This window comes from Trachemys scripta, chromosome 14 (assembly GCF_013100865.1).
Source record: "Trachemys scripta elegans isolate TJP31775 chromosome 14, CAS_Tse_1.0, whole genome shotgun sequence".
Taxonomy (NCBI): domain Eukaryota; kingdom Metazoa; phylum Chordata; order Testudines; family Emydidae; genus Trachemys; species Trachemys scripta.
In genome coordinates this window covers 13,384,545-13,401,457 of record NC_048311.1, presented here as the reverse complement: position 1 = coordinate 13,401,457, position 16,913 = coordinate 13,384,545, and the positions used below count along the sequence as shown (strand labels likewise).

At 49.2% G+C, this 16,913-nt stretch overlaps 1 protein-coding gene across 1 annotated transcript; it reads right to left on the bottom strand.

The window, feature by feature from the left end:
* Positions 1-5,538: 5,538 nt before the first annotated feature.
* Positions 5,539-15,655, bottom strand: LOC117887460 (cytochrome P450 2C5-like). The gene is made up of 9 exons (XM_034790108.1): positions 15,342-15,655; positions 14,915-15,077; positions 13,838-13,987; positions 12,309-12,469; positions 11,538-11,714; positions 10,626-10,767; positions 9,636-9,823; positions 8,638-8,779; positions 5,539-6,317 (listed from the first exon to the last, which is right to left on the bottom strand). Exons 1-9 carry the CDS (start codon positions 15,516-15,518, stop codon positions 6,136-6,138), a joined length of 1,482 nt encoding a protein of 493 aa, XP_034645999.1. The 5' UTR covers positions 15,519-15,655; the 3' UTR covers positions 5,539-6,135.
* Between the last annotated feature and the right edge of the window lie 1,258 nt (positions 15,656-16,913).

The following is a 16,913-nucleotide window of genomic DNA, read 5'->3' as shown; positions in this document are numbered from 1 at the left end:
CCTCACTAAGGGCCAACTTGTGCTGCTTCAGCAGGCTTTGTACAAGTGAAAAGGTCATTTCAAGCGGCCCTAGGCAAGCAGCCAAGGATTTCCCCATGTAGGGGAGTCCTTGGATAGTATACAGCTGGCATCAGCAGGTTTTTGCATCACCTGTTATCTCATAGACTCACTGACTTTAAAGTCAGAAGGGACCACCACAATCATCTAGTCTGACCTCCTGCACATTGCAGGCCACAGAACCTCACCCACCCACTCCTGTAATGAACCCTAACCTCTGGCTGAGTTATTGAAGTCCTCAAATCATGGTTTAAAGGTACAGAGAATCTGCCATTTACACTAATTTAAACCTGCAAGTGACCTGTGCCCCATGCTACAGAGGAAGGCGAATCACCCCCACCCCGGGGTCTCTGCTAATCTGACCTGGGGGGAAATTTCTTCCCAGCCCCAAATATGGTGATCAGTTAGATCCTGAGCATGTGGGCAAGACCCACCAGGCAGATATCTGGGAAAGAATTCTATGTAGTAACTCAGAGCCCTCCCCATCTCGTGTCCCATTTCCAGCAGTTGGGGATTTTTGCTACGCCATAGTAGGCAGTCCTATCATCCCATCCCCTCCATAAACTTATCAAGCTCAGTCCTGAAGCCAATTGTGTTTTTTGCCCCCACTTCGTAGGAGTTGGGGCTTGTCAGGGTTAGGCCAGAGGTGGGAGAGACGAGACTCCACCCAAACTTCAGCTGGTGAAACTGTCCCTGTGGGATTCACAGCAACCAGCACAACTTAGAGCAGCCCTGAGACTGCTCTGAGTTACACCAAAGGTCATTTTAGACCCCAGTTGGTCCAAGAATCAGGGAGGCATAAAGTTGGCTGTGAGGAACAGTAGGCAGGTTGGGGCAGAAGCCTCCACGAAATGCCGGTGATGGGGGAGAGTGGTGCCTGAAGAGGGTTTGGAAGGATTAATAGATTTGGCGTGGTGTGATGGGCCTGTGGAACTGATGATGTCTGGACAGGTGCAGAAGGGGATTGGAAGAGTATGGATCTGGTTAAACTTGTGGGGCTGAGCCCATGGAATGGAATCACAGAACATTTAAGGGGGAGTCATTACAGTCTTAGATGTGCCAATAACAAAAAAAAAATGTGACTGAAAGGACTGTCAATTCTGGATTCCTGCTAGGCAAGCTCTGCCATGGGCTTTGCAGAGGGTGACAGGACCAATCAGTAGATTCCTATACATCACACACTCAGCTACGTTAAGAAACAAACCATTGTGTGCTATATTAGCTGACACAACTGGACATGATGGATTATATCACACTTGGGCCACCAGTGTGTCATACTAGGCTCATGAAACAGTGACCTGCAGGGACAGGCCGAGAGACAGGGGGTTAACTCCCTGCTCATGTTGCCAGCTTCACACGCAGACATTGGCAATAACAGCATCCCCTGAGTCTGCAAGGCTCAGGCTTATGAAAGATTGTACTACAGGACTCCAGGAGACAGGCCGGAGCGAGCAAGCCACCCCCTCCTAGGAGTCATGCAGACAAAAGAGCTTATAAACCTACTTGAGAGAAAAGTTCCACTTCCAGGTGCAACTGAGCTCAGCGATTTCTCCTGCTGTATTTGGCTTGATTCTTTGTGCCATGGCTGACCTCAGCTATTGCTGCCTCGCTCACAGAGAAGGATCCAGGAAATTTGCTGGGCAAACAGAGCAATGCACTTGCTGGAATAAATTGCAACATTCCCCCCTCTGTCCGCCAAAAGCTTGCGCATAAAGAAGTTGTAACAGGCAAGGTCAGGATCTTGCCTACCACCATGGAGGTTTTGTAGGGAGGTGCTCAGTCTAGCAGGTGCAGATTGCCTATCAGAGGCCAGGGTGTGGGGCCTGGAGGCAGATCTTACTTCTTCTTCCATGAAGACAGGAGCTTTAGCCCCACTAGACCAGCGAGAGCCCCTGTGAGCAGCGGGGAGATCATTGCATTGCCTGGCACCACTCGGACTGCAGATCCTCAGGCATTGGCTTTTCACATTCTGGGAAACAGCAGCCCAGTCTCTACTCTCCACTCCAACCGATCCCACTGCTGCAGCTCGACCGAGCTCTCCCCTGCACAGAACATTTTGTACCCTTCGTGGGGAGAGCTCCCCAGCGCCATACCAACGACTTCTCTCTGGCTCCTCCCCCATCTCAGGAGTGAAAGTTTAGCTTTGAATAGAGTCACCCTAGGGCACCAACAGGAGGGTGCTGTGGCACTGCGGCAATGGACCTCTTTTGCCTTTCTAGCAGTTTCCATCTGTGCACCAGAATCAGCAATGTCGGACTCCAACGGCTCTTCTCCAGCCAGCGGCCAATGGGAGCCGGACTAAGTGCATCGCTTTGCTTTGCTGGTGGCAAACGGTGACAGTGAATCACTGATCACGGCGTAGAAAGAAAGGAGGTGAAAGCCTCAGGCCGCTGGTTCCTCTTCTTCCACTTCAGTCTCCAGGCTGCCCCCATTTGACTTTGCTGCTCACCCTTCACTCGGGTGGATCCTGGTGCATCTGGACCAAACCAAGGATGAGGCCACCTGGCTCCTTCTCTCTCCCCGGAGATGGAAGATGTGATGTTGCATTCCATAATGCTTTATAAAAGTATGGTTATAAGTGTGAATATGATGTAACTAGATTATGCTTTAGGCAAAAGGTCTTTTGTAAGGTATCATTACAAAGCTTATAATCTATTGAGTATGATCATCCTATTTGTATGAATGTATCATTCTTGTATCTGAAACTAGGAATGTGTAGCATAACTCTGAGGTCCTATTGTAATTATGCAAAGTGTGGGCCATGAATGGTGGTTTAGAATCTTAATGGCTCCCATTGTCTAGGACAATTGACTGTAGATGGCTCTGTTTACCTGCAAGTCTCCACTGCATACCTGCAGGCCAGTCATGAAGAAATCCCCTAGTTACCACCTGAGCTGGACTAACCAGGATTGTACCAGGGGAAAGGATTGGGCCCAGACTAGGAAGGAGTCCAGTCTGTGAAAGAAGCTTACTGGAACATCTCTGAGGTGAGATTTCATCTGTAATCAGTTTCTTAATGTATTAGGCTTAGACTTCTGTGTTTTGTTTTATTTTGCTTGGTAACTTACTTTGTTCTGTCTGTTATTACTTGAAACCACTTAAATCCTACTTTTTATACTTAATAAAATCACTTTTGTTTATTAATTAACCCAGAGTAAGTGATTAATACCTGGGGGAGCAAACAGCTGTGCATATCTCTCTGTGTTATAGAGGGCAGACAATTTATGAGTTTACCCTGTATAAGCTTTATACAGAGTAAACCAGATTTATTTGGGGTTTGGATCCCATTGGGAGCAGGGTGTCTGGGTGCTGGAGACAGGAATATTTGCTAAGCTGTTTTCAGTTAAGTCTGCAGCTCTGGGGACATGGTTCAGACCCTGGGTGTGTGTTGCAGCAGGTTAGCGTATCTGGCTCAATAAGACAGAGTTCTGAAGTCCCAAGCTGGCAGGGCAAACGGGCTCAGAGGTAGTCTCAGCACATCAGGTGACAGTCCCAAGAGGGTCTCTGTGACCAAACCCGTCACAGAAGGGTTGGGTTAATCTTTCCAAAGACAGCTTAGTAGAAAAAGGTTTGCTGGAAGATTAAAAGCACCGAGGAAAAAAATCAGATAAACTTTAACAGTTTCCTTCTCCACTCGATTGCGGTAGCACCAAGATGCCCCAGTTGAGATTGGGCTAATTCCTGGACAAACATATAGTAGAAGGCAGTCTCTGCCCCAAAGAGCTTACAGTCTAAATGGACCCAGCGCATGGTGTGGAGGAGAAGGAAGTCTTACTATCCCCATTCCATGTGCAGGGAACTGAAGCTTGGTGAGAGGTGAAGCTACTTGCCCAAGGAGGCTGTGGACAGTCAGGACTGCTGGGTGGAGCAGGAGCCAGGGAAGCGGATCCAAACTAAAGGTCAGGGCTGGAGTCAGGAACTAGCAGCCATGCTAGGAGTAAGAGTTGGAACCAGGAACTAATAGCCAAGTCAAGGGCCAGAGCTTGGATCAGGAACCCGGGTCAGAGTGAGGAAGCTGGAACCAGGAGCAAGGTGAAGAGCAAGACAGGGGAACAAAGTAAGAACAGGCCTAGGAGCAGAGCTGGAGCAAGGTAGGAGCAGGGGAAGAGCAGCAGACACTGGGAGGATCGCAGCACAGATGTGAACACATTGAGCAGCCAGAGAGCAGTTGCTGCTGCTGTGCTTAGCCAGCCAGCCAGCTGCCTTTTCTGACCAGTCAGGTGGTACAGTCAGTCAGGCAGCCGACTGCAGGCCTGCTGTTGGGCTTGCCAGGAGATTGCCTCTGCTGCAGGCCCTGATCCCTGGCGCACAGAGATTGAAGCCAGCTCTCCAGAGTTCCAGTCCACGCTTTAACTTCCAAAGCATCCTTCTTCCAAATTCACTGGGAGCTGGGTCCAACCATGCTGGCAGGAAGCAGTGGGACACTAGTTCAGTCCCCCATTGACTTCAGCTGGAGCTGTGGGTGCTCAGCATTTCTGAACATCTGGCCCATGGTGCCTCAGACAGACACCCAAAATCACAAGCCACTTTTGAAAACTAGTTTTTATCCCTTTCTCTGGTTGTTCTAGACTCCCCTTTGCCGGAGAAATTCCATTAATGCAGCTTTGGGTATAATTTTGGGTGAAAAAATGACTGATGTCTCTCATTCCGAGTCTTTCTTGTTATTGCAGAGAGATCAATGATGTGTCCCCACCTGGCACACTGTTGACCCCACCTCCGCCAAGGGCCTAGCATCACAAACCTCCATCCCTCCTCACAGGTAGGTCCAGTCCACCCTCCCGGTACAAAGGAGCAGAGCCGGTGACACAGCAAATCTGAGGATCAAAGTGGGGTTGAGTCACAAATTTGTACCTGCAATGGAGCCAGCAGCCCCTTTCATGACAACCCAGTCCAGGATTTACGGGAACCTGGGCCTGGCCCTCCACTCCCTTACCCTGGTGAGCTGGGCACCCAAAATCAGAGGCTGCTTTTGAAAATGTGCTGGGTCTTCATTATGAATGAACTTCAGTCCGGTGCCAAGAGAACATGCAAGACCCACAGGGCTTCAAGGGGGCTTGGAAGGCCTCACGTGAGTCCTCAGTACTAGGGAGAATTTTACATGAATACCGGTATGTTCTGCCGTGGGAAAATCCCGGCCTATTGACAAATTATTTTACTGACAAGTAAGTGGGTGTGTGTGAATATTTACCAGGGGTGTTTTTATTAAGAATTCTGCCTGCTAGTTACATGGCCTCAGGCATGTCTCTAAAGATGTGGAGTAAAAAGTTCAAAAATGCCTAAATGACCCAGGTGCCTAATTCCCATAGACTTTCAATGGAAGTGAGGCACCTAACTAGGCACTTTTGGAAATCTCACCCTTAGGAGCCTAGGTCTCTAGGCTCCTTAGTATCTAAATCACTTTTGAAAATGGGACTTAGGAGCCTAAGTCACTGACTGACTTAGAAAATTGCACCGATTGAAACTAAAACCCCAGCCTGCTAGTGCAGTTTTAAAGCTTGTATTTTATTTTTAAATCCTCTTTTTTCTGTACAATCATCTGCCTCCACCAAGAGGTGTTTGCAGTAGACATGGGCAGTGAAGGGAATTTGTTTTGCATTGTTCTTGATTTGAAACAATGAACAGGGTACACTGATGAGACAATCCAGGGGTGGTTGGTATTATTTCTGTTACAGTAGGGTATAAAGGCCCCAGCCAAAATTAGGTTCCCATTGTGCTAGATGCTGTACAAATATTTAGCAAGAGAGACAGTCGCCATTATGTCTAAGTAGAAAAAACAGACACAGGGTGGGAGAACAACAGTACTATTGTCATCTGCATTTTATAAATGGGTCACTGAGGCACAGAGAGATTAAGTGACATGCCCGAGGTCACACAGTGAGTCTGTGTCGGAGTGGGAACTGAACCCTGATTTTTTGAGCCCCGGTCCAACACTTTAACCACCCTTGCTCTCAACAATCAATTGTTAGCACACCGTGGATGTTTCCTCTGCATTCTCATTTCTCCAGCCCAGTACATCCCAATTGCTTTGAATATTCTAAGCGACTCTCTCCCTTCTTGCTCACACTCTCAGGCAGACGCTTAGCGCCTGATGAGGTGGAATTTACAGTATGGCCCCTTGTTCTGGTAGTCCACCCACAGAGATAATATGTCCATCTCTTTGGGATCAGTCGCTAGCTTGAAGGTGAAGTTCTGTAGCAGTGTGCTGAAGAAGAGAAACAGCTCCGTCCGGGCCAGCCCTTCCCCTGGGCACATCCGCTTTCCTGGGAAAGAAAAGGAAGTGAGACAGACCGACAGAAACAGGCTAGAGGCCTGATCCAACACCCACTGAAGTCAATACGAGGCTTTCTCTTGAGTTCAATAGGCATGGGTTCAGAGACCCACCAACCTACCCTCTACCCAAACAAAGCACAACCACACGTTACTTTAATGGCCAAAGGCCCTTCCTCCTATGCTGTATGAGCAATAATTCAGGGCCCCCACAGCTGTTCTTTATCGGAAGATCATTGAAGCCTCATAGACAGACATGAAAACCAGGACTCTGGGATTCCACACACAGTTCTACCACTGGTTTGCTGTATGACTGGGCGATGGGAGTATTTATTTATCTGTCTTTTGCCATGATCAATGAGAGATTTCTGTGAGATCTGAGCAGAATGGAATCCTGTTACAAGGACAGACTTGGGCAAATCCCCACTTCGGCCAACCTGATCATGCCACCCAAATAATCCCTCCAAGTGAAACCAAGAGCGTCCCAAATCTGACATTCCCAGAAACAAGGGGAGAGATTTTCAAAACCGTATGAGGTGCCTAACTACCATTGACTTTCAATGGGGCTTGTGCCTCTAACTCCCTCAGGCACTTCTGAAAATCCTACCCAAAATATCTAACTTGCAAAGACAGAACAAGTTGTGCTTGGCGTGTAATGCCAAAACAGGTGACACAAAACTGCATCCCCCTCCCCCGTCAGATCACTGGGAGATGGAATTGAACTTGCAACCTCAGAGTCTAAAAGCATATTCTGCTAATGTCTGAGCTAAAAGATTCAGCTCCATTAGGTAACGTTGTAGTAGCTCCATCAACCTACCTAGAGGGTTCTGCCACCACTTGAGGGGAACAGAGCATTCCCCTGAGTGTGTGTAGTTTACACATAGTATAATCAGCCCTCCCCAAGCATTGCTTATCTGCAGACAAGCAGCATCCAGACAAGTGTGAAATTCTTTCCTCTGAACCACCACATGCAGTCATTTGCAATCTGATCCCTTACTGAACATCTCAGCACGAGCTGGAAGTGGCTTTGGGAACATAATTGTCCTACCCTACAGTGGAATGCTTATTACAAGCCGTGATCATGGTGAAATTCGGCCCTTTGCAAAGGAGCCAACACAAGGCTCATGCACCACTTCAGTCCCAGTTAATCCTTCAGAACTGGTGCATAGGCCAGGGTTGAAATGCACTTCCCGGGTATGTCTGCACTGCAATGTAAGCCTAGGGTTAGCAGACCCTGGGTTTGTTAACCTATGGCTTGAGCATCTACACACATTTGTAACCCAAGGTTAGGAATTGCTGAACCCTGGGTCCCAAGCTGGGGCGCCACCATCTCCACTGCATTATGCAGGCCCAAGTCCAACCATCCAGGTCCGACACTTCCTAGCTCCCTCTCAAAATGTGGCCAAAATGTAGCCCTTTGTTTGAGGTGCAGTGTGGGAAAATTTGTCTACCAAACTTGACTGTCCAGAGGACAAAGGAAGTTGGTCATGGGATGCTTATGGTGGACTCCCAAAGCACGAATCCAGTGGGGATGCGTCTACACTGCAGAGCTTGGACCCTGGCTCCTGGCTTGACCCTGCACCCCTGTGAGGTCCAAGCCATGGGTTCACATGAGTTGTGTGTAGACAGAAAGGGATGTAGGCTTGAGCCTGTGTGTGAACCCTGGGCATATATTGCAGTGTAGAAATACCCCAAGAACTCCCATCCTACTCTCCTTAGCATATGACTTCATTGCAGAGTTAGCATGGGTGATCGGCACCAGGGTTAGCCTTGCCTGGGTGTGAAAATCCCTACCCGAGTTGCTCTGTCCTCACTGGTGCTATAAAAAATCCTGTGTGAGTTGCTAGGATTTTGGGGGGCACATCCCATGGTGCTGCAGTGAGCTGAGCTGCTCTGTGATTCTTTCCCAGTGACTTGTGGGTGAGCTTGTCTGTCCTTCCAAACACACAGGGGAACTGTGGGAAGGAACTGGGGGACCACCAGCACTCTAGTGATTTAACCTGCCTCCTCATTGCAAAGTGGGCAGGTTACCTGCCCGAGTGAAAGCAGCACCCAAGTGCTAGCCTATAAACTGAGCTGGGCCAGCTATGTGGGGTTGAAAGCATCTTTACACTTGAGTGAGCGTGGGTCATGTGTGGACAGGAGGGGGGTTAGGGACAATGCCTGGGGAAGAGCCTGAGTTAACTTTGAGTGAAGACAGACTCAGACGGGCATTTTGCTGTTGACTTTGCTGGGAGCAGGAGCCAGGTCATTGACACATTCTCATTGTACAGCAAAAAGCAGCCAGAGACCTTTGTAAATCCCAGGCTTTACCTGCAGAGAAAGGCATAAAGGCCTCGTTTGGCCTAAATTCCCCCTTCTCGTCCAAGAAATGACCTGGGTTAAACTCTTCTGGAGTCTTCCAGTGCTTTGGGTCTGAATGCACAGTCTTGAACAGTGGAATAACAGCTGTGCCCTGTGAAGATAAAGGATAGAAGGAGACAGGAAAAGCAGACATTAAATACGGTAATGGATTACCTTGATTATCAGCGGAGAAGCAGCCTGCAGTGGAGACAGCTGGAAAGTCTGGTTGTGCACAGAAGGTAAATAAAGGGGCCAAGGAAAGTAACAACTGACATCCCATTCAGGGAAGGCTTAAGTGAATCTTCGTTGTTGTGTAGCCCCTCTGCACAGGGCTGGCTTGGAGCCAGAGCTGTGTCGCAGGAAATTGAGACCAGGCCAGGAATTATTTATTTTAGATTTATAAAAACCCCAAGAGGTGCCCATGCGAAGCTCAGGGTGCTGACCCCTTAAAGATTAACAGACAGGGCTGCCCCGCCTACTTGGACACAGGAAAGTCACATGAGCCCGGGCCTGTAGCCCACCCTCACTTCACATGCTTGGGAAACAGATGGGCTTTACGGCATGGCCGGAGGCTCCAGGAGATCGGGGGGGGGGGGGGGGGGGGGAGCACATTCCAGCATCTCACAGGCTGTCAGTCTAGCAGCTCCCTGCCATGGGGAGAAAGGCAGGCCCGGCTGGAGCACCTGTGCTGCTCTGGGCTGCAGCAGCATGGCTCATGGGGAGAGGTGAGTTCAGATCATCAGAACCCAAAGCAGGTGGAATCACACTCGCCACAAACTCGAAGCGGCATCAGTTGCGAGAGTCACAACCCTTTGCCCGCTGTGCTGAAAAGTGCGGTGCTGCCAGAGACTGGGAAACAGCCAGGACCTTTACAAACAAGCAAACAATTCGGTGGGGAGGGGATGCAGCTCCAGTCCAAGGCTCGCCCTCCACCCCTCCCCTGAGAGCGTCCTGAGGAGTTACTGCACCTGGGGGATGATGTAGCCTCGGAACTCTGTGCGCCGAGTCACTGCCCGGGGGAAGTTCTCGATCTGCCCTTTCTGGCTGCGCTGCATCTCATGGATCACTGCATTGGTGTACGGCATCCTCACCCGGTCCTCCATGCTGGGGACACGGGTCGCCCCCACTACCTCCTCGATCTCCTGCTGGACCCTGGCTGCAAAGGATTAGACTCAGAGCTGTTGCTTTGTAAAGCTGCTGCACTGACCTCCCCTTGTCTTCGGTGTGAGGGAGCTTGGAGATTAAACACAGAGCAGCCTAACCGGAGTGAAAGGCCTGGTTTTAGCCCCTGAGGGTATGTCTACAAGGCAGCCAGAGGTGAGATTGCAACCGGGTAGGCCTGCCCACGCTAGCTAAAAATGGCCAAGAAGATGCAGCGGCATGGGCTGTCCAAGCACCCCTGGGTCCATGCTCATGGAGCTGCTGTGTCTTCACTGCTATTTTTAACCGCACTAATGAGATTAAAACTAGCGTGGGTGTGCCAGCCTGGGCTGCAAGCACCTCCGATTGCAGTGCAGAGACGTTCCCGAACAGGCACCAGGAAACGCAGAGCTCTGCTTCAGCCTCTCTCTGGTTATCCTGGCACCTGGTAGCCACATATTGCAGAGCATGCCATGGGCACCCACCCCGGCTCAGTCAGTGTATCCTGTTCAGGCAGGGTGCGAGGAGAGAAGGGCGAACTGTGACTAGACCCTGTACAGTACCGTAACCATCCAGCCATGCGTGTGTGTGTGTGTGTGTAATGGGCCTGATCCAGCAAAGATCTCTGCACAAGCCCCTCACAGCACAGGGGTCCTTGGACAGTGTTAAGAGGACCTACTAGTCTGTTCTTATAGGGCACTTCAGCTGAGCACACTCAGAGGGAGAGAATCTGAATCAGTCCCCTTGCTGCATCATGGCTTAAACCCACTGAAAAGAAACTCTCCCCCCCTACCCCCCACAACCTCCGTTCTTTGTACCTTGAATTTGTGGGAACTTTGCCATCACCAAGAAGAAGAACAACAGGGTATTGGCAGTGCTCACTGTCCCAGCACCAAAGAGGTCAAACACTGCCATGAGCAGGTTTTCATCGCTGAATACATCCCCTGACGTGCTCTTTCCCTGGAAATGGATAGAGGGGTGGCTTGGTGGATGTGAAGAAAGTGAACGCTGTAAAATCATCCCCAGGCTGCACAGCATGCCTGTGATGGGAGTTTGGATCACATCCAGAGCTCTAGGCAGTGAAGACAGGGGTTCATTTGATTGTGAACAGCAGCTTTGCTGGATTCTGGCATGCTTTGGGATTCGCCTCGCCCTCAGCATTATCTGGGGTCCTCGGCATTTCATAGCCCTGAGCAGCATCCACCTCCCCAGATAGTTCTATAAAATACACTTAGCTCACGAGTAGCAACTTCTGTCTTAGGATCACAAAGTGCTTTGGGAATGGCAGCTAAGCCTCACCACGAGCCTGGGGGGTAGGAATTATTACTGATATTTTACAGAATAACAAACAGCAGGAAAGTGAATTTCCCAAGGTCTCACAGGCAGGCAGTGGCAGAGAGAGGAAGAGAAACCAGGATCACCTAAATCCCAGATTTAGCTGCTAGGCCAAGATGCCGCTTAGCTAAGACTCAGAGCAGGCCAGTCTCATAGCAAAGCCCTTGATTGGGAGTCTGCTATTACTCTAGCACCCAGCCTCAGTTTACCGGCTGAGCTGGAGATATGGTGCCAGGCTGGGATTATGATGTCCCTTCATCTATTAATCCGTAACATGCTGATCAGTCAGTACCTAGGTCTGAATGCAATGTTGTATAAGCCCATTGAATGGGGTCCCTGCTTGTTACTGTCATTAGAGTTAGAAATAGCCCCAAGGCATTCAGGCCCTGCTGTACCTTCTCTGACTTGATAAGGAAACAGTCAATGTAGTCCCGGGGACAGCTTGGCTCCAGGGTCTGCTTGTGAGAGTCAATCCTTTTTCGGATGAAGTTCTTCAACTTCTCACTTTCATTGAAGACCTTGTTGTGTGGTCCCGGCAGGTAACGCATGATGCCAGGAAAGGTGTTGTACACCTGGGAACAGGAGATGTGATAGGGCTGTTCTGAGATAGTGGGTGCACCCCTTTCATCCCCCCGACTCCCAAGATGTGGTGGCAGGGCTTGATCATTTCTCTCACATGTGGAGTCACATGTGGTTCCAGCCCTGATCCAAGGGTGACAACACCTCACTCCGATCAGCCACACCTTTGACAGCTGCGTTTCCAAAAGTGGCCAGTAAAAATGGAGGCCCCATAAAACTCAATGGCCACTTTGGAAGATTTTGGCCTGGGACTGCACAGGACCAGCTGATGCACAGCAGGGCTGGAAGAGGGAAAATGCTCTTCATGGCCCTCACTCAGGGCACCACTGAAGCACATGCATTGAAGAGGGTTGCTTCCCTGTATCAGGGCCTAGGGGTCTGATCCAAAGCTCTTGAAGTCAGTGAGTTTCTCCATTAGCTGCAGAAGGCTTTGGATCCATCCAGCTGCCACTGATGTTAAGGAGAGTTGAACTGAACGGGGAGATGTATCAGAATGGGGAGGCGCCCCACGGGCTCAGAGGAGAACTACCCCGTGGGCTCAGAGGGGAGGTACCCCATGGGCTCAGAGGGAAGGCGCTGGTACATACCTGTGCGAAGGGAGACAGGAAATAATTGCTGTAGTTCCCCATCATGCCCAACAGCTCCAGAAAGGCCTCATCTCTGTAGCTGAAACGACTCCCAAAGACAACGGCGCAAACCACGTTAGAAACAGCATGCCTGATGCTGGATATGGGATCGAACGCCTCACCTGCGGCATCCATGGAGGCAAGGGAGAGCACAACGAATAGAGTCAAATGCAACATGCATCTCTGGTTTGTTTGCAGCCGAGTTCCTCCCTGCCCCTGTAAACATAATGCCCTTCTTGCCCATCACTACATTTAACCCTAGGATGGAACCCTTTTAATCTAAAAACCACCAAGATAAAGAGTCCCACCCAGTCTCTGTCCAGAGAAAGTTCCAATGACTCACTCAGCTCCCTGGCCCCATCCACTCCTACCTGCACGGTGAGACTGAGAAGGGGCACACAGATTTCCTACCCTCTCTGTAGGAATGCCCAATAAATACCCCACCCATAATCTTCTGAGCTTGGGGTCCAGAAGACTTCCTCTCCTTTGCTGGCATCTAGGAGGCCCATTTCTCACCTCTGGATCTTCACAGAAAACCTGCTTTGTCTTTGTGCTTCTTGTAGCGGGGAGGAAGGAAGGAACTCATTCACCTACTCATTACAGTCCAGCACGTGGCATATTTAGCTATGTAACTCTTCTGTTTTTATTTGTGCTTTACATTTCTACGCTCCCTCCCTCTGTGGAGAGCTCTGCTGCCATTTTTGTACTCAGAGCTCAGTGCAGATTGTCAAAGGAGACGCACATACTGTGCTCTCTCGCTCTCTCAGGGAGACACTACATTTTTGTTCTCTCTTATTTTAAGAGAGCACCCAAACTAAAGATCGTTCTGGGTGAAAGTATCAGTTTGCTCTTTGGATGTGGAAAAATACATCATCCAGTGGAACATAGGAACATTCTGCGGGGTCCTCACAGTTCTTAGCTCTTTAGGTGGAAGTGCATTCAGGGGCTGGGACTCAGAGTGAAATGTGTTATTCTCACAGCTGTCGCCTTGTGAAATTTAGCTTCAGATTTTTTTCCCTTTTGCAGTGAACCTTTCTATGAGAGTTACCCAATATCAATCCGATTTGTGGGCAAAAGCTACAGGGTCCATCCCCAGTCTCTCCCGCAATAACTGTGCTGGGTGCATTTGTGCTACCCTATCTGCATCCAGGCTCAGTGATGCACTGACTATTTTACAGAAGCAGGTTGTCAGGAAGGAAGGGAGGAATGCTAAGGCTCAGGTCCTCAAAGGTATTTAGGAGTTTAAATAGGAGTTAGTCTCCTCAGTAGCTTGGAGGGTCTGGGCCCAAAAGCTTGGCTCAGAGCACTGGAGTCGTTCCGTTGATTTCAAAGGGCTTTCCAGCAGGCCCTTAATCATTTAAGGTAAGGGCATAGGTCCCTATTCCTATAAAGATCTCTCCCATTTACTTATATGAGTTGCTTCTTGAGACAAGGCTATTCTGTATCTTCTATTTGTATCAGCACATTGAAATGAATAGGGTTCAAATTACCTTCCATGTCTGCTACCGCCTCCACCAAATACTGAGCCTCCTCCTGCACCCGCTGTGCCATTGTCTTCTTCCCCATCCCAAAATTCCGCAGTGTAGCGATTGTGAACCTGCGGAGCTCTCTCCATTTCTTCTCATTACCAGTGACGAGCCCTGAAAAGATGCAGTTAAAAATCTATCATTTGACTGTCAAAACCCACAGCAGGTTACTAAAGACAAAGAGTCCAGAACTTCTGGAAAATTAACTATGAGCAGCATATCATTCAGCCAGTAGATGTCTCTAGGGTGTGCTGTACAAAATTCCAGACAGGATGTGGTTCCTGGTAAACAAGGGTGACAAAGCTGGAACTCAACCTGTGTGGAAGTCTGTTTGTTTGGGTCTGTAGTTCGTTTTATTTAATAAATGCCTCTGTTTAAGATGGCCTGTGATTCTATGTAACATGCCAGAATCCACATATAGTGAAAGCTGCTTCCTTTGTGAAAAATTGTTGAGGTTAACAAAATTGTTCACATTTTTAATTAAAAATAGTTATGGAAATGTTTCATTTACGGAAAACCTGGTGAAAAAATGCTATGAAAAACTGTGAAAAAGACCATTTCAAGCCAAACAGAATGAAATCAAGTCCTGAAAACTTTCTTAGAATGGTCTTTTTTGACTAGCTCTTCTTTGTCCCTTGCATAAGGGGTGGGGAAATGCCACACCCTTGGGGACTGCTGTTTTCCGTAGGTATGCATTTGGTCCCCATTACCCTGTTAGCTGAACATTTCACAATCTTCAATGTATTTATCCTCCTAACACCCTTGTGAAGCAGGGCAGTGCTATTATCCTGATTGTACAGATGGGGAACTGAGGCACAGAGGGACTAAGTGACTCGCCCAAGAGTGCATAAGAAGTCTGTGTCAGAGCAACAAATTGACCCCACATCTTCCAAGGCGCAGGCAAGTCCCCTAAACACTAGGACATCCTTTCTTGTCTAGGGCTTTCATCCATTCTCTTCTCAGATCTCTGCAGTCAGGGACTTCACCATAAATCCAAGGCGCAATAAAATAACCTAGAAGAGGAGAGACCCAAACACCCACCGTATCCGTCCGTCACTCTCTCATGAATGGCAATGGCAGCGCGTCCACCAAATTCTTCAGCGTGACCCACCAAAGCGTCTCTCACCGCATCATACCCGCAGAGCACCACAGCCGGTTTTGGGCCAAGCCAGACAGTGAACACTGGACCATACTTCTTGTAGAGCTAGGGGCAGAGGTACAGAGAGGGCTCCGTTAATCAGCTAAAGAAATCACTGACAATCTCTCCAAGAGCCATAAAGCTGCAATAGGGGTGGGATTTTGAATACTGGGGAAGATCTGTGACAAACAATGAATATTGTAACCAACTGAGCACAGATAGGTGGAGAACTAAGGCCTACGTTTTAGAGTGTACCTAGCCTTTGGAACAACTTACCAAGGGCATCCCAAGGCCAGGAATGTGAGACTAGCCTGCAAGGAAGTCCCTTACCTTCTGGTAGGATTTGTGCAGGGGCAGAACGTCTTTCTGCCACAGGTTGCCCAGAAGGAACCACGGGGCTGGTCCTGGAGGGAGCTGGTCTCGTTTCCAGTTGTTTTTCCAAAGCATGAAGCACAGGATGGAGAGGATTAAAAAGAGACTCAGGATCCCAGCCAGTCCAGCATCCATCCTTGTCTGTTACCTCCCTCACAGAAGGGCAGCAAAAGAACTGTTTTCACTTGCCAGAAAGGCTGGGTGAAATGCTGCACTCCACTGATGAATGGAGAGGTGCCCAGATCTGCTCTCCGGCTTCTCTATATATAGCACCCTCTTCCAGGGCGTCTCTGTCCCCTCCAGTGACACACTGACTTGTGTCTACATGAGGTTACTTAATGTAATTTCTTATCGCATCTTGGTCTCTGACCCCTTATCTCCCCTTCTAAGGGTCAGTGACACAGAGATGATGTTGTGTCATGTGTGTGACTAATTGAACACATCCGCACTGGAACGGACACCAGCAGGAACTGTTTGTTTGAAAAGGTTTCTCTATCGCTGCTACGCAGAACAAGATGTCTATAACCGAGAGAGCATGGAGATAAACATGTGCCCCCACCTCCACCCCTGTCTCTTGGTTTGTTCGTTTTTCCATTTGCTCTGCTTTGTGTATTGTTGGTTTCATCACGCCCCTGTATAATCAGCAAGGCTCCGATCCTGCAAAAGGGTCCGTGCAGGCCGTCCTGACTAGGAATCTGCACTAGTGCGAGGAATTGCCTGTACTTATCCCATTGCAGGATCAGAGCCTTAGTTAGGCATTGCCCCTCTTGTTTTTATGAACCTTGGGCACAGTAACAGGGAGAGAGAGCCATTGGTCAAAATAGGAAACAAGATTGTTAAGCCACAACAGTTGGTAGAGCAGTCAGGGGTTGGGGCCACACCTGAAACGGCTTGGAGCCCATTCCTTGAAATTAACTTGATTTGGTGTTGCCCCTAGAGCTGGTCAGGAGTTTTCCATCACACTGCGGGGTTTTATATATATGGAAAAATTTGCACAATCAACATTTTTCCATGGGAAAATTTCAGTGTTGCTGAATTATTATTTTTTTTTTTAATTTCCTATTGGGAAAATTGAAACTAAATATTTTGTTTTGGGTTGGGTCAACCTCGAATCAGACTTGTTATGATAGATAGCTTCCCAATAGGGAGCTATATAGTATGACAGCATGCATATGTATAGAGTAATTTCTAGGAACCCAGTGAATTCTATTTTCAGGGAGTGTTTGATAGGGTTACCATAAATCCGGATTTTCCCGGACATGTCCGGCTTTTTGGTCCTCAAATCCCTGTCTGGGAGGAAATCCCAAAAAGCCAGACATGTCCAGGAAAATAGGGAGGGAGGGGTCATGGGGCTTGGGTCCAGGCTGGAGCCGCTGGGGCCGGCGGTGCTCGGCTGGCGGTGCTCAGCCAGGGCCGGTGCCGGGCCGGAGCCGCTCGGCCAGAACTGGGGCCCGAGCCAAGCTAAGCCGGAGCTGCTGGGGCCGGCGGTGCTCAGCCGGAGCCACTCGGCCGGAACTGGGGCTGGGGGTA

Coding starts and splice junctions, on each gene's coding strand:
- LOC117887460 (XM_034790108.1), bottom strand. CDS start 15,518: ATGGATGCTGGACTGGCTGGGATCCTGAGTCTCTTTTTAATCCTCTCC. Junction 12,470..13,837: donor GGCGGTAGCAGACATGGAAG/GTAATTTGAACC, acceptor TGGATGCCGCAG/GTGAGGCGTTCGATCCCATA. Junction 11,715..12,308: donor TCCTGTCTCCCTTCGCACAG/GTATGTACCAGC, acceptor TCCTGTTCCCAG/GTGTACAACACCTTTCCTGG.